Source organism: Cygnus olor, chromosome 20 (genome assembly GCF_009769625.2).
Source record: "Cygnus olor isolate bCygOlo1 chromosome 20, bCygOlo1.pri.v2, whole genome shotgun sequence".
Lineage (NCBI taxonomy): Eukaryota > Metazoa > Chordata > Aves > Anseriformes > Anatidae > Cygnus > Cygnus olor.
In genome coordinates, this window is record NC_049188.1 from 654,948 (window position 1) to 672,072 (window position 17,125).

The 17,125-nt window shown below is 46.0% G+C and overlaps 1 protein-coding gene across 11 annotated transcripts in view; it reads right to left on the reverse strand.

Moving 5' to 3' along the window:
• The window catches only part of TSPOAP1 (TSPO associated protein 1), a 70,669-nt gene that overhangs the window by 38,614 nt on the left and 14,930 nt on the right, over nt 1-17,125 (reverse strand). For 9 of the 11 annotated variants that reach the window (XM_040532209.1, XM_040532204.1, XM_040532202.1 and 6 more), the window contains 8 exons: nt 14,816-14,992; nt 11,324-11,584; nt 6,150-6,257; nt 5,157-5,240; nt 3,821-3,910; nt 3,089-3,211; nt 2,559-2,663; nt 2,169-2,219 (listed from right to left, as the gene is read on the reverse strand). In XM_040532209.1, the coding sequence (XP_040388143.1) occupies nt 2,169-2,219; nt 2,559-2,663; nt 3,089-3,211; nt 3,821-3,910; nt 5,157-5,240; nt 6,150-6,257; nt 11,324-11,584; nt 14,816-14,992 (999 nt within the window). Of the gene's footprint in view, nt 1-2,168; nt 2,220-2,558; nt 2,664-3,088; nt 3,212-3,820; nt 3,911-5,156; nt 5,241-6,149; nt 6,258-10,952; nt 10,972-11,323; nt 11,585-14,815; nt 14,993-17,125 lie in introns of those variants that run through there. The other 2 variants (XM_040532205.1, XM_040532210.1) reach the window with 2 other exon arrangements.

The following is a 17,125-nucleotide window of genomic DNA, read 5'->3' on the forward strand; positions in this document are numbered from 1 at the left end:
ATGCACCCTGCTCCTAAGTCAGGGAAAACAAGCCAATTTGAGCCAGGTTTACTGCATTTCCCTACAAAATTCTGTACTGGATATTGAAAGCAGGCTGTTGCCTTTGGCATCTATGAAGTACAAAAGGCAGTTGACACTTTGTCTCATGTACATCACAAAAACTACTAAATTCCTTCATCACCACGACCATAACCCTCAAGGTTTTCTTTCTAAGCAGAGTTGGTCATTCTGTGCATAGCATTTCCTCACACAGAAACGACCCCATACCTCTACTCATCCCCATCACTTCCCTATTACAGAGCTACACAGTAGTTGAAGTTGGAAGGCAGCTCTGGAGATCATCTAGTCCAACGCCCCTCAGCTCAAAGCAGAGTCAGCTAAAGCAGGCTGCTGAGAACCCAGTCTCTTTGGGTTTTGAACATCTCCAAAGAGGAAGACTCCACTTAGGACAACCATCTGACTGAACTCTTCCAAAAGAGGAATGGACCACACCCGTTCTTCATTAATATTACATCAAAAAGCAATCCAAACACATCTAAAATGACAATATGAAGTGTTAAGTAATCCCAACCCCATATCTGGCCCCTACACTGATATTCTGGAAGGACTATGACTATAGTTCAGTTGTTTAAACAACTGTTGCTCCACATTAAACTAGCTTTCAATGACAATTTCTCTCTCTTTTTGCCCACCTGGTGTCACTGACTTATAAAGTAATTCTGTACCAGAAATACGAAAGCAAGAAGAACTGATGAGGCCCTTGTGGAAGAGCATGACCAGCTACTCAAACTGAACAAAACAACTGCCCCCTTTTTGCCCAACGTGGGTAGATGTCTATTTTAAACCTGAGAGGCTGCTCCAATCCTTCGATGAATTAGTTCAGAAAACATTTGCCAAGTATCAAACCTCCCTTGCCTTAAAGGCTGCTAAGAAGCCAGCTAAATACCAACTGATGTAAGAGTAGCACACATACCAACCCTGATCCTGTCTCTGCAGCCAAAAGCAGATGTCCCAGAAAGAACATGGAAATGGGACAATATATAATGTCACTTCCCTTCAATATTCACCCAGCTTGCAACAACTTCAGTGCCATCTAGTTAGGAGCCCAGCACTCTTAGGATCTCCAGTTCGGATACAGGTCATGCCCACTCAGAGGAGATGCCATTTACAGATACGGAGCAATCTTATGGATAAAGGAAACTTACCATCTTGCTCAGTTCTTCTGGGCTCCTAACAACTGCAGAGCGGTTGCACACTGGTCAACATAAGCAATTCAGGCTGCCATCTCTGACTGTATGTCACCACTATAGACACGGCCACAGCCTCATTAGTAAGAGATCTCAATGTCCAGGTGTACAATGAGGCACTCTGCTCTTTCTCAGATATTTTAGTACTCAGAAAGCCTCAGTGGACAGACAGAGCAGAAGCTGCTCCATGAGCCATCACACCTAGCCCCACTCTCAGGCAGCCACCAAATTGTCACATCAAGTTCCAGGGTTTAGTGCTTTGCATTTACAGTTCCAGGAATCCACAGCCAAGGTTTTCTCCTAAGTAATCTTAACCACTGAGACAATGCAAACCAAAACAGTGCTCATCCCATTTGCCAGCCTGCATCATTAAGCTGTCTGCCACCATGGCAAAGCACATTCTGTGCAGATGTCACAGCACTCACACAACTGGTCCCAGACCAGCAAATGGGTCAAGGGCACTGCCTCAAACGTCATCACTCATTATCCTCAGGCAAAGGACACAATTCTCCTTTCTTCTCTAACAAAAAGCATAGAACCTATACACACAAAAAAATATATCAAATAACATGGACACAAGTATTCCTCCTCCCTGCAGATGACCCTGGAAATGGAACAGGCAGATCTGAGGTTGGTTACTTAACGCACCCCCGAAAGAGTTGCTGGGCACGGTCTGAATGAAATAACCTATTTGAGGACCAAACAAGTTACGATTTAACCACACAAAACTCTCACCCCAGTGACTACACTCTGCCAGCACAACCAGTAATTGTACACAGCAGTAACATTTTGTGTCAAGTCAATACTTTATCACATTTTGCTCAAGAACCAATACAATCCAGGGCATCAAGAAAACTGACGTTAAGAACAAAAGATACCAACTCTGCAGCCACTAAACCATCTTGTTTTATTTTGTCTTACCTCTAGAAGCTGTACTGCTCCTTCATGTTCCCTTTTTGCCTCTGCCTGTGCCTAAGAAATAAGAGAGTAAATAAGAAAGCAGTCTACCTAAACTCACTTCTACTATCATCATCACCCTGACAGACACTATTATAGCTTTAAGACACATTATAGACTGAAGGCATCTTTGGTCTATAGACAAACAGCAGTGGGAGATCATTCATGAGAAAAGCCCCTCAATTTGCTCAGGTACCAGAGTTCACCTAGACGCAGACACTCTTCCCTGGGTTACTTTAGTAGACTCACATATAGCTCCTCCATACATTGCCCCTCCAAGCAACAAGGTGCAGGAGTCCCAGCTCTTCTGGGAATTCAGAGAAGAAAACATCCGTTCCCTCACACACTGCATACCTGCTGCAACTGTCTGACTTCCTCTTGTTTCTCCTGCAGGACTAGCAGCGCTTCCTTGTGTTCGGCTTCCAGCTGCTGCCTTCGCTCAGCCACATCTCTCATGTGCTGCAGAACAATTCACAGACAGTTTAAGAACAATTCACAGACAGTTTATGGGCAATGTTACTGAAATATTGTCCTGTGTCCTGCCATGAGCCATGGAGTCAAAACATGGTCTGTATCTCGCATCATCATTAAACAGAGGAGAAAGTAAGAAATTCTTGCCGCAAGCCAGAGCAACACAGTCAAAGAGAATCCTAAAATTAGTGATGACCACCTTATTTTCCCCTTCCACCCAAGTCCCTGCAGCAGCCTTTCCCAAGTCCCTCTGCTCCCTTTGGAAGGCCATGTCACAGGATCCTGCATGGCAGAACCCCCAGCAGAAGCACCAAATCTAAAGAACAGCCAAAAAAAGAAAAAAAAGCAAAGAGACAACCTGTGCCATCCAAAAACAGCACTAAGCATCTGGACAGTCCTTCCAGCCTACTGACCTTCAGCACCTGCTCCAGATTCTCCAGCTTGGTTTGAAGTCCTTGATTTGTCTGAATTACTGAATCCCGTTCCTTAGTAACCAAAACAACCTGCAACTTCAGGTCAGCATTCTCGGATTCAACCTGAAGAGAAAGGATTGGCAATTAGCACATGTAGCCATAGGTATTTGTTGTATAAATAATGGAGGACGATTTATTTCCATAGTACGCTATTTTGCAGACCTGCTTCTTACTTGTAACACCAAAATCATCAACCTCTTCTCCCTCTGTCTTCCATTCAGAACAAATACTCCCGTATTTATATGCACATACCATTTCTCCTACTAGGTTCTCTTTTGCGGGGGGAAGGAATTGGGATATGAAGAGGTTATTTACTGAAGAGATACTAACAAAACACACAAGCTCTGAGAGCTTGTTTTTTTCATTCTAGATAGTGGGATTAATCAGAGAACTGTGCAGAAAGACATGATAACCTGCTGAAACTGCATTTACCTCCTCCGCTTACTATAGGAGGTTCCAGTAATATATTTTGTTTCTGTAGCGCACTATGGCTTGATGACTACTTGCAATGCAGATTACCAAGTAAAGAAAAATGCTTCCACTTAGAACAAACAATTACTAAATATGTTGGAAGACCTATGCATGGTGGCAACATGATGACTCTTAGTTCATCTCAGAAAGGTTTTATGGAAGGTAATGCTCCATCTGACAAACAAAAATACTGCTTTTTACCTGTCCTGCCCATCCAGCCTTCTCATTCAGCTGCAAGTTCTCTTCAGCCAGTCGTGCATTTTCACTCTGTATCTCCTGCAGTTGGATCTCCTGTCCAGAAACAGCAGGTGTTACCATTCCAAGGTCCTCAGACTAATTCCCCCACCTTTTTCTGCAGCATGACTCCACTGTTCCTGTTGACTGATGGTTCAGGATGCTGGCAGGATGCTGCTTGAGCAGTGGAAGGTAACAGTGTGCAGCACTGCTCAGGCAGATACCAGCCCCATGTCAGAAGGTCTCATAAGTTGCTTTTTCTCATTTATATAACCTCAAACCGCAGAATAAGAAAGACATTTCCTTGTCTACTTCTGTCTAGAACTCTATCTCTACCGACAATTCATCAAGTTTCACTGCTGGTTCAAGATTGCAGTCTTCTCTACAAATTTCAGTAGAGGAAGAAGAATTTTATGTCTCTGAGCAGGCAGGCAGCCATGGACACTTACCGAGTTATGCAAGTCTAGTCCACCTACAGCCCTTACAGCATCAGAGGAATTTGAGAGTTTCATAATTACAAGTGACTCCACAGAGACACACGCACATACCCAGACCACACAGTTTTAAGGAAATATTTTCACATATTTTCCGGATATTCCAAGAGCTAATACCCTGTACTGGAGAGTCTCAATCCCAGTCCTTCAAGGTGACTTGGTCCCTTCTTGATCTCAAAAATCTGCTAACAACATTTAACAACAAACTTATTCCCTAAACACCCCATACTTATCCAAACAGTGAGCTATGCATCATGGACATGTAGAACTGACATTTGAGCAAAAGGCAAAACAACTATTCAAAGGGTCATCACCCCTTGATGAAACTTTACATTGTGGTAGTCATTAATACCACCAGAGCTCCTCAGCAAGGTAGAAACAGAAGGGAGAAATCTGGATGCCATGATATGACCTGCAAAACCTCCATGAAATGGAAAAGAGGCAAGGTTTCATTCAAGAAATAAGAAGCACAAGAAAATTATGTGCAATGACCTTCTCAAGATGCAGAAATCTTTTGATGCTTGCCTGGAGTGCATGTGAAAATAGAAAGCATCTCCCCAGACTTGCAAAGACTATGGAGTTTTATCCAGTGATTTACGTAGCTTTATCCAACCCACAACTAGCTGAAAGACTAAATAAATAACTTCAGCTTCAAGGGCTGAAGCCCAGAATTTGTGACACTGTTCAGATTAAGAAGATGACTGGCAACTCCTTACTGCAATAAACAAACAGAACCCAAGAGAACCACACAACAACCTAGATCTTATTCTACCATTAGATTCACAATACTAGGCAATGAGAACACTTACGAGTTCTTTGCATCTTTTATGTTTTTTCCTCACTTCATGCTCAAGGTTTTCACATTTTTTGCGCTTTTTCTTGAGTTCAAATTCCTGCACGAAACAAGAATAAATAGATCACTAAGTCCATGTTCTTACAGTGCGTAAGAAATTCAGGCTCTGCTTCTCAGACCCAATGCTATATTAGCTTTTCCTATTTTCTTAAGAAAAACTCTTTTTTACAAACATAAATAATATATAAACCTAGGGAGATTTTTCTAAAAACATAGTAAACCAAAAAACTTTTTAAGTAAAACAGCTACTCCTCTCTTTCTCAACCCTTTCAACTTCTGGAAACAGTTCTCTATTGCCCATTTGCAAAGATTGTCCCTATTTGTGTAGGATAGGATGAAGGACAAGATGTGAGGAACAAGAAGACAGAGTTGTGCAGAATATTCAGCCTGAAACAACAGCCGTGCTAAACTAGCTCTTCTTCTAATCCAAATGACATCTAACAAAGAGCAGACATCGTCTGGTTATGTACCTTTATCTATAGTTACTTGCGATCACTCTTGGTTCCCCAGATAGAAAAGAATGGCTAAACTTCACTGTGAACTGTCCTAGTTTGCTGGAATAATTCACAAGGGCCGTATTCCTCACAACATCTGTCCCAAGTTAGTCACATCCGTTTCCCAGTTCAGATAAGACTAAACTAAACACATCACAGAATCTACTGGCATGGTTTCCTCTCATTTTAGTCTGATGCATTCCCCCACCAGCTCACCTAAGATTCAGCACAATACCAGGCGATGTCTCGCAGAAGCACTCTCAGTGCAGAGACAGCCTTTGTAGCTTGTGCCTAGAAAAGACTTCAGTCCCCCAAATCTCTGCCTGGATCTTATGGGTGAAAACCACAAGAAAGCCTTGCACTCCTTCACCTAAAACCAGACTGGTTTTATTCTGGAAGGGAAGTGCCAATACGCACAGACCCCTCTTGCACCCACAGACAGGGCAACAACTCACCAGCTGCTGAATCTGATGGCTGCTGTCTGGGTCTGTTATTGCATTTCTAGGAGGGAAATTTTCATGTCCTTCAGAGGCAGCACCCAATGGTAGCACACCTGGTTCCACCTGGAAAGCAAGCAAGGTATCAGAGAGCTCAGGGACAGTCAGGAGAAGAGCCCACCTCACAACACACGCGCTAAGGGAGAAGACACTCTCCTGGCCGTACCACGTAAGACAGAAATATCCCACATGAAAACTTCTGATTTTCTCCAGAATTTATGATTAGAAAGGTTGATGTCACATGAGGGACCAGTCAGCCACCAGAGAGAGACATGTGTTGGGCAGGTTCTGGAGCCCAGTGCCACTCAGACCAGCTTGACTAAACCACCCACGTGCAATGGTGGATTCTAGGAAGCTCTCGGGTTTGAGTTCCCCTTCGTGCCTCATCTGAAGTTTCAATGAGAGGCATTAGCAACACCTTCCATGGCCCTCTCCAAAGCAATAAACACAGCAGGAAGATGGTCAGATGGGAGGACAAAACCCTCACAAACTGCAGAAAGTAGAAATCAGTGAAGATCTCGGAATACAAGAAAATCAGTCAAAAACAACTTCAGAAGAACTACTAAAAATATGGGGAAAAAAATCTATTTTTTATTTATGGCCTAGTGACAAAGTTTCACAAGAGACTGTATTACACACCTCAGGAATTTCTAAGCTGTTTTTTTTTTCCCTGTTTTGTACACAAGTTTCTAACAGAATACCTTTTAATCTGGGCTACAAACACACCTTTAATCCTCTGAATTTTCACTCTCAACTGATGTCTGACCTGGCATTGCCTGGCCAGAGTAATCCCTGACAGGAGGGTAAGGTGGGAGGTAAACTGAAGAAAGAGGGCAACATTTAAATATTGAATTTAAAGTTATTTTTGATAAATGGTTTTAGGGACAGGAGATTGGGATCATCAAATCCAACTCGTACGGTGAAGAAGCAGGAGGACTTTGTGACTCCATCTCAGCCTCTAACCTTCATCTATCTGCCATCAGAAGTGGAATTTCTCATTTCACTTTGAGCATCTACAGCGTTGAGGGATCTGTGACAGATCTACGTTAGTAAGTCTGAGCTCCCTTTATAGTCAGTTATTAAGAGAATATCCCAGCACTACACCTGCTGTCTCTTACCTATTTCAGACTTGAAACTCTGGTTTTAAATACAACTATATTCATGGCTCCACTGCTGAAACCCTGAAAACTACGAGACTACAAGCCTGGGCTATCAAAGCTTGCAGATTTTCTGCTGCAGAGCTGGTGCTTGAAATAGGAAAAATCCTGAAACCACCATCCCGCAGCAAGGCTCACAGATTTCTTAGCACCCCTGGAACAAGGGTGACATTGGTCTGGCAGATCAAGACCCAACCAGCAGCTGGAAATCTTGAGATCCTCTACCCAGGCCATGGTGCCTTATGAGCCCCAGCTCTCAGAAGCCTTCAAACATTTTGTAAAAACATTATTTTTGCCAGTGGAACCACCCTTTGGGACTAAGGTAACTAACTAAACCCCTCAGTCTCACTTGGAACTTGAAAGGCTTTGGGTTAATATTTAACTCTGGAATTCCCACATGTTGAGATCTTTATTTTTAAACTATCTGGCACATACTAAGTTTCAAATCTATATTCTCCCCGCCCCCACGAAAATTTTGCTTCCTCACAAACTGCAAACATTGCATTTTAATCAGCTTTAATGAAGTAAGGTCCCAAGGAACGCTAGTGGATGCCACCTAAGGTTTGATACCTACTGTACCAGTAACATGCACTATGCTTAACAAGCCATCCTCTCACAAACAAATATACAAGGCAAATCTGCTTGCTTGTAAACATTTCTCATTAAAATGTTAAGTAAAATGATGAAATCCCTAATTACAGTCAACCTACAAAATTTAGAAAATTAAATTTGCCCGCTTGGACCTAATTTCCTCCTAAGAACAAAGACAATCCCCCCAGCCACATGCTCATATACTGCTATTTTTCTGCAGAACCCAGACTCATCACCGCATCAGACAACTGGTAAACGAGACTGGCACACACCATGAAGGGAGCTGTGATTTGGAGCTGTGCCACCTCATTCACAGCAGAGCCTGGAAGATGCTCAGTGCATCAGCCAGGTGCAAATATTCTGTTCAGCAAAACAGTTAAAAATAACCAGAGAAAAGCTGCTTTCCACCCTCGGAGCTATCCACAGTGTGCACCCACACTGGCAGAGCCCATCGAGACAGCACGGTGGGGCTGTACAGCCAATGAGACATCCAGGATGTCCTGGTTTAAGTCAAGCATACAACAGGCACTGAACTACCCGTGCTTTGGCAAACGACCAGAATGTTTAAAGCAAGCAATAAAGTAAATTAAAAATGTTGTAGGCTTTCTAGAAAGCTCTGTCCTTGGCATCCAGGCGGCATCACTGCAATCCTGCCCCTAAATCATGTTCCACCCAGCCGTGGTCCCTTCCCTCAGCTGTGCCAGGGCAGCTCTGCACAATACCACACAGAGCTGGACCAGAAAACTGATGCAGGTTACAGAACAAGATGGAAGGAAGGCTGTGTTTGCTAGGCCACTTTTAATCCTGATGCGTTCTCTAGTCCCTAGCACTCCACTGCAGCAGTACAACTGAAGGGGTAGTGGGGACATGCAGTGGGGAACAGGAGGCTGTTGAAGCCGGCACTGTCAATGAGAGAAATCCCTCTTAAATCACGATTGGACTTAACAGAGATAAGCATCACTTCTAAACCCTGAAGAAGTACAGAAATCAGCAGGAAAACAGAGAAAAGGGATTTTCCAATGACGCTTACAAACAAAGCTTGTTCTTTACATCCTGAGGAAGTTCTTTGAAAGTCGTGGAATACAGCCCTGATGCACTGTGCCAGGGAGTGAGACAGAAGAGTGAAATCATTTATTTTAACTGCAGTAACTGGGATTACTGCCCCAAGGGCTAACTTCATTCTCAGGGCCGCACCACTGTGCCCACATGAACACAACCCACTGAGCCCAGGGTGTTCTGTGCTACAGTTTCAGCTGTGAGACTGGCAACAGTTCCTTACTCCCTGCTAATTACTGCTATCAGACTTAGTCTTCTTGTTATTTTTCAGAGAGAAAACCTTTTGACAATGAGGACAGACTGCCCTGAACCAGAGAAATGAAGAGCAGCTGTGAGAAAGGATAAAACGCATGTTCTCTGTCATGAGAAGAATCTGACAGAATCTGGAGGATCAACTTAACGTCAAGGTACAGAAGGGCTGTCCAAGGATGATAACAGCAGAGCAGGACCAAAAAAAAAAAAAAAAAAAAAAAAAAAGAAAGACAAGCCTGTACGTCCATCCTCATAATGGAAGAGTTTAGGCGGTGAGGGCTCACCATGGCAGAAATCTCAAACTGTGAGGAACAGAACTGAGGATCTGTATCAAACTGAACTGTCTGCTAGAAGAAATGTGGAGACCAGTAAAATAAACAGTAACAAATCACCAAGATTAGACAATATTCACCCAAGAGTACATTAACTGAATCTCTCGTTTCAGTAGTAACTGAGTAAGGACATGTACTGAGTCACTTCTCTGACACTGCCTTAATACAAAATAACTGGTAGGTGGCAAATATCAAGTTTTAAAAGTATTCCAGTGGTGATCTGGGAAAAAAGAGACTAGCACATTTGACATCTGTTCCAGGCAAACCCACAGGAATTGCAACAAAGATTAAGCAAGTATTTAAAACAAACAAATCTATATTTGAAAAAGAAAAAACAAACAAAAACCAACCCCCTCCTACACCCCCAAATCTATAAAATGGGTGAGGATGATTCAGTAGGTACAGTTTGCTTGGGTACTCTGCTACAGTACTTTTAAAGGCATCTGCAGACACTAAGCCACCACAGGATGGGGAAAGGTTTTCTCTCGGGTAAATATCTGGTAAAAATGAGAAGACTAATGGAGAGGCAGCAGGAACTGTGCTGCCCAAGAACTGATGCTGCATTGACACAAACGGTGAAAAGAGTCCCATGACACTGGGAGATTACAGCGCGGTGTTAAAGAAATGATGTTTTAATAGAACCCAAAGCTTAGACAAAAAGGCAAAGAGATCTATTAGGAAAGGGAGAGAAAACTTCATTATGTCGCTCTATAAATCAGTGACAGGGTCTGGGATACTGCACGCTGCAGTGCTTCCCCCAGCACAAAAACAGTAGAGAAAATGTGCAAAGAAAGGAGACAAAGACGATTAACGCTGAATAATGAAGGAGGCTAGAACCCAGCAGTACCGAAACAAAAAGTGGCTGGAGGAATACAGGAGAAAGGTCACAAGGCACTTAGAAAAGATGAACGCGGACTGAATATTCAGTACATTCAGCATAACCGCGGGGCAATGAACGCGAGCAGCTGGCAGTTGCGAGCAGCCGCTCCGCACAGACTCCGGGCGTGAAATTCCGCCCCAGGACGCTACGGGTACCGAAAAATTCAATCAGAAACCGGGTGAACCCCCGGGAAGATAAAGCCACCAGGTGGCGGGGAGGACCCCACGGTGCCATCCCCGGCTCGGGCCGGCCTCCGGCCCTCCGCGGCCCGGCCTCCCCCGGGGCCCGCGGGCAGCAGGGCCCCGCCACGGAGGCCCCAGCGGAGGGGCCGGGCCGGGCCGGGCCGCGCTGAGCCATCCCGCCCCGCCCCACCCCCGCGGCACCGAGCCCCGCCGCGGCGCAGCTGCTGCCCGCCGGAGCCCCAGGCCCGCCGCGGGCCCCGTTGGCCGCTCCCCCGGCCCGGCGCGGGTGGCCGCGGCGGGCCCGTCCTTACCTGCGGGCTGCGCGGCGCGGCGGGGATTTAGCGGGCCGTACCACTGCGGCCGCCGGGGGGGCGCGGCCCGGGCCCGCCAGGCCCTGCTCCCGCTGCTCAGCGCCGCCTGGGCGGGAGGCGAAGCCCGGAGCAAAGGGCCCTCCGCTCCGCCGACACGGAGCCCTCGCCTGGGGCGGGGGTGGGGGGGCTGCCGGCAGCGGCCGCCGTCCCATCGCCCGGCGAGGCTTGGTGCTCGGGCAGGCCGTTTGGAAAAGTAGCGCAGCCAACGCTGACTGCGGCGCTCACGTCCTCTTCGCAAGCTTCCTGAGGACGTTAATTAATTCAGTAACGAAATCGCAAGACTTTTAGCTCGCTGGCCCGCTTTGTCTCACCTTCCTGTGTGCTTCCACTCTTAGCACTGGGTCTCCCGAGCGGGCCTCCTTTGGTAGAAGGGAGTCTTTGATGCAGGCATTGAGTGTTGCTCCCAAGCAGGCGGTGGCACTTGGCAGAGAGCTGCCTGAACTGGTTTTAGAGGAACGCAGGCACTCCTTGAAATTCTTCAGAGCAATCTGTCTCTGCAGCCGCAGCACTTCTTTCTGGGACTCCCGCAACAGCCGGTCAAACTCAACAACGTTCAGGCAGCGAGGGTCATCCTGTGGGAAATGCAAAGCCAGCGGTGTATCACTGCCAAGCTTGACAAGGTGGAGCAGGTCACGGTGGTTATTTCACACACAAGCTGCAAAAGCATTACTGAACAACTACTAAAAGCATTACCGAACAACTACCAGCAAAAACAGGTAATGCAGCGCACAAAGGTTTTACTTTTCTGCATCTCCAAAGCCTCAAAAACAGTCATTTTGCATCCCTTATTTCAATACGTTATTTCATCCACAGATGAAAACTAGCCTGTAATGCTTCTACAATTATCCCAGTGCGAAGCTATACTAAAAAGGGCCTAGCGTGTGTTTTCTAAGTGTTTGCCAGCAGAGAGCGCGTCAGGATAATAAAATTTCATTTCCCAGCAAAACAAGAGCCTCGGCTGGTTTCCTTTATTGTGGGTGCTGGCATTCTCTGCAGCCCTATGCACGCATGGTGGTTTAGAGTTTTAAATGCTGGGAATAATGAAGAATATCTGAGACTTGTTAAGTTCTGACTCAGGATGTTTATTTTTTTAAACATTCTTGATTTCTAACCTCATCAGAGAGTGATAGATGGGCTCCTGTCTTCAGCACAAGTGGTCACTCTGGACCCAGAGCCAGCAGCTTTTAAAGGAAACCAGTGCAATTTTATTCTCACAAAAAAGGTGTGCATATGTCACCAGTTTTGTTAATTCTTCGCAGGTTTTTACAGATTTCAGGAAGCTGAAAAAAACATGTACCTGCATGTCTGTACATACATACAAAAGCTGGTTATGAAAACCTGTCTTTACAAATATGCTGCTGAAGGAGACATTGCTCATTCCCCTGGAAAGCTCCTAAGCCAGTGAATTCAATACATAATTGGTATCCAGGACAAATTTAATCTGCTTCCCTGTTCACTTCTTATTCACCCTAAAAATAGTATGTGCTTTGCAAATGCAATTTTAGTTAAAAAACATAGTTGCTCTCAAGCTACAAGGGGGAAACTGAGGCACCATTAATGGGAACTGGTTACAGATTTAAGAAGCAAGCAGCTGGGCCCTCCCATGTACAGGCTATCAGGGTATAGTTCTTTAAACAAAATTGACTGTGGCTGCATAAAAAAACTCCCTTCCCCCACCAAAAAAAAAAAAAGGTGGCTATTGTCAACAGAAAGCCTCCAGAGCCTGGGGGAACAAGGGAGTAGAAAAAAGCTCAGATTTCCTCTCATATTATACATGTCCCCTGCAGCTGCCTTGCCATTCCCTGAAATTCCTTGTTTCCAAGAATCTTCACTGCAAGAAACTGCAGCCTGCTGGGAGCTGGTGCTAGGGCTTGGTTGGAAACCCATCACCAGAGCATGATCTCAGGAAATCATTTTATCCTGAGAGCCCTAACTTTGCAAAACAAGGCCAACGCTTTTGCAGTCCGGTGTGCAGGTTGGCTTGCCACTGGAAAGGAACTGAGCAGATCCATTTCATAGCTACTGAAAAATTTGTGCGGAATTAAGTACGCTAGATTAAAATTGATTTGGTTACAAACTCTGAGCATGCACATAGTATCTCTGCATATAAACCCCTTCACTGGCATAATGCATTTTGCATGCTACAGACAGATTAGGTGAATTTTGAATTTTAACTAGCTGAGAATTAAAATTTAATGAGCAGCTTGCTTGGAAGAGAAATGGGAAAAACAAGATCAGATGGAATGAGTTCCTCTCGAGCAATTTTTCTCTGCAGATTCCCTGCTCGTCTATTGATGCCCTCCGTTGCTGGTACCTTGGCAGGTTAAACAGGCGGTCCTATCTTCCAGCCAGTGTTGTCACCCATGCCCTAGCACGGCAGAAGCTGAAATCAACCCTGAGGATTACACCGATGTGTATTTCCTTGGCCATTAATGAGTCTTGCTCTCCTGCCTTTGTCACATTCCTCTACAGTTTGTTACTCTCCTATCCCTGGCAGATTCAGGTTGGTTGCTGAGCATGCTCTGCTGTGAAAATCAGACAGCTTTGCGAGGCTGTTCCTGCTTCTGTGGGGGTTGCAGCGAGCAGTCATGAGGACATGAAGGAAATTTGTTCTCAGTGAGACTGTAGGACACATGCAGACCTGGATAACTTTCTCCTGTGTTTTAACGCCAGAAGGGATCACTGGGGCAGCTCTTTACAAAGAGCAAACACCACCCAATTATTCTTGTCCTGACTAGACCTACATTAGGGAAAGAGGGAGAATCTACCTGCAAACATGTAGTTAAAGCGAACATATGGAGAGCTCAGGGAATGAAATAAAGCTTCTTTCAGCAAGGAAGTATTTGTCACCTCAATATTACTGGAGGTAGAGTAAGTAGAAATGCAAGTATTTTTTCAGCTCAGCTGGGTGCAAGAACATAGCGCTGCACTTGACCACAACCATATTGGTGAAAAAGAGAGAATGAGAGTTTGTTAACTGACCTACACCAAAAGTTTCCAGCTTAGGAACAATAGACATACCTGGTATGCACAGAACAGATTGCTCTAGTCATCTTGAGTGAGAACTGTTTTATCTAGCTTCAGATGTCTGCAGAGGCTCCTTTCAGAGCCATTGCAGAGAATAAGTGCTTCGAGGGAATGACACATCCAAGCAGTTTTAGATACCTGTCTCAGGATGAGCTGAATTAACCCTTTTATCTCATCAGTTATTTCAGCAAGTTCTGTGCTGGTGCTAAAGGGAACACAGGCAACCGGCCCTGGCGTAGGCATCAGCATTGTAGATGGTTTCATGGACACATACCCTCATCTTAGGATTTGTACCCCTACTAATAGGAACACAAATACGCACTACTGTGCCTGTAAGCACTCAGAAAGCTGCGGCTGAGGACATGAGATTCAGAGTGGTTATTGGGAATGTGCTCAGCTGGTTTACTTTTTAAAGGAATGTCTTAAAAGGAAGTCCTGCTTCTACATCTCACTTGAAGTTTAGCGCTGTGAAAGGTCATCCTGTATCTGTGGCTTCTTGGGGGCTTTCCAGGGGCAGACTTTTAGGTCACTGCTGAAAATGGCAGCTCAGACCCATGAATTCATGAAGTGAGAACTGGAGTATCCCCCAACATACTGTTCTGGAGGGGTCTGGACCCCATCTTGGCCACACACTCACCCAACTTCTCCCATACCAACTAACACATCAAATACTCTGTTTTCAGTCTGTCCTTCTCACACGGCTGGAGCGTGGTTCCCAGCACTGCTACTGCACTGTTTTCACCCAGCCACTGTGTGATGTCCCAGAAGTTTCTCACCTTCCCTGCAATGAGCTTAGCCTGCAGCTCCCGGCACTCCTGCTGCAGAGCTTCAATCTGCTTGTCTTTTGCCAGGAGAGCACTGGCTTGCTCTGTCAGGTCCTTGGCACGCTGGCAGGCAAATGCTTTTTTACACAGCTCCAGGCTGGAACCCTTTAGAGGCACTGGAGCAGTTACCTATACCAGAGAGAGCAGCAAGAGAGAAAGCCAAATGCATTGGTGTTGATAAACTACCACCCCAGCTACCATCAGGCAGAGACCACTGTCAAGAAATGCAGCCTAGCCCCAACAGGGGAGAACAAGAGGTGTATGGAAAGACAGACAGGGGAGAACAAGAGGTGTATGGAAAAGTGGGAGGAAAGAGGAAAGGCTTCTTGGAGAATTGGATCAGAGAGGAGATGGGAGGGAGAATGTGCTCAGCAGATTGGGCCAATGCATACGTAGTCAGCACAGAGGGCTGCAGGCAGGGCAACAGCAGCCGTGGGGAGGAGAAAGCCAGGATGAAGGCTGAAAGATAAGAGAGGACAGCAGAAAGGAGAGGAGGGTGGCGGGAAAGACGAGCATGGGAGCAAGAGTGAAGGCGGCCAAGACGGTAAGAGAAATGGGGCTTTTATGGGGTCCTTGAAAGGCAAGGGGGAAGAGGACAGCATGCATGGGTGGAAGATACAGGCAAAGGGGAGCGGCAAGAGAGAGCCCAGTCAGGGCCAGCACAGCTGGGGGAAGATGGGATGTTCAGCAGAAGAAGCAGTTCAGCTTCACGCACTCCCTTGGAAGGGAGGGGAGAGCAAAAGTGGGAAGTTGTGGGGAGCAGAGGGGACAGGGACAGGCAGAAGGCTGGGCACAGCCTCTGAGCAGAGGCCCTGGGCAGGGCATGATGCTGCCCAGCTGCAGTCTCCCCAGGATGACAGGTCTCAGCACGAGTCCCCATCCCTAGGGCCAGCTCTCCCATGGGGTACCAGCACTGCTGAGTGGGCGGGTAGCTCACACATCCCTGTGCATCCCAGCCCTCTGGGCAGTGAGGCCACGTCTCGTCCCCAGGTTTATCACACCCTGCCTCTCCCCATCCAGCAGTTTTTCTCTAAACAAAACCTGGAAAATTTGCAAGGAGGGACTCCCTCCCCTCCCTGACCAGGATCAGGGCATCCTCTGTGCAAACTTCTTCTCCCCAGGTCTTCCTGAGCACCTCGCCCACACACAGAAGCTGCACCCTGAGCTGGTTCCCCAGGACCTGTGTACCAGTTATGGAAGCCAACTGCTGCCAGATTAATCCCAGCTCCTCAGGGTATGCAGCTGCCCGGTCCTGCCTCCAGCCCACCTCTCTACAAACCTTGGCCACCCAAGTGTTCAGCTGCGGGGAGACCTGGGCCAGCCAGTTGGTTCTCCAAGGGCTCACCCAGGTCTCAAACAGCAGCCACTCCAAAGTTTCACTTGGAAAAAAAAAATGAAATGGTATTTGTGTAGTTGCTGGAGAGTCTGCATAGCTGTTAGATGTATAGCAAATCATTTCTCTTAGCACAGTATCTCACAAGTACATCTGGCAGCAACTGTTGCACTGCAAGTACCAAAATCCTGTGGCAGACAGACAGTGCAGTGCCTGGGGACAGAGAAGGCAGGCAATATCAGGAAAATCCCCTACCTTCTCTTCAGCAAAGCTTTCACTTCTCCTTTCTATCCTAAAGGGCTTGAATTCCCCCCACCCACCCACCCAAAAAAAAAAAAAAAAAAAAGGTTTCCTTCGAATGGGAGATTTTCCCTTACACTGCTGCAAGCTACCTTTAGGTAGCTCATGCAAATGTTTGTCTGCAAAATCCCACGTCCTTCAGCCATCTCCCAACACTCCCGCACTGTATCAGAAACTACAGGGTTTCTAACAAACTGCTCTTCCGTTTGAGAAAGAAAAAATACGCAGCTTGCACAAAAATGCTAGTGAGGTGTGGATGGGGCAGAACATAGTATCTCACCCCTTCCTGTTTTGCCTTACCACACTCCTTTTCTTATTCTAATACTTCCTGTTTCTTTTCAGTGAAGTCAGATGAATTATTTTTATGACTAGCCCAGGGAAAGCTGAGCTAATTACCTAAATTAATACCTTACATTAGGATGGCACATTTACAGCAAGAAACCAATTAGGAGGAAATTGCTCAAAACCAGCTCCCCAAGCATAAGCAGAAGCTGTCCCCTCAGCTCAGTTTTGTGATTCCTGCCCTGTTACTGATGTACAAAGCAAGATTGCCATGTGGCCTCGCCTGGTTTAAGTAAAGGGAAAAGAAGAGGGCTTTCTGTTCCTATAGAAGTAGCAAGCAAGAAGTC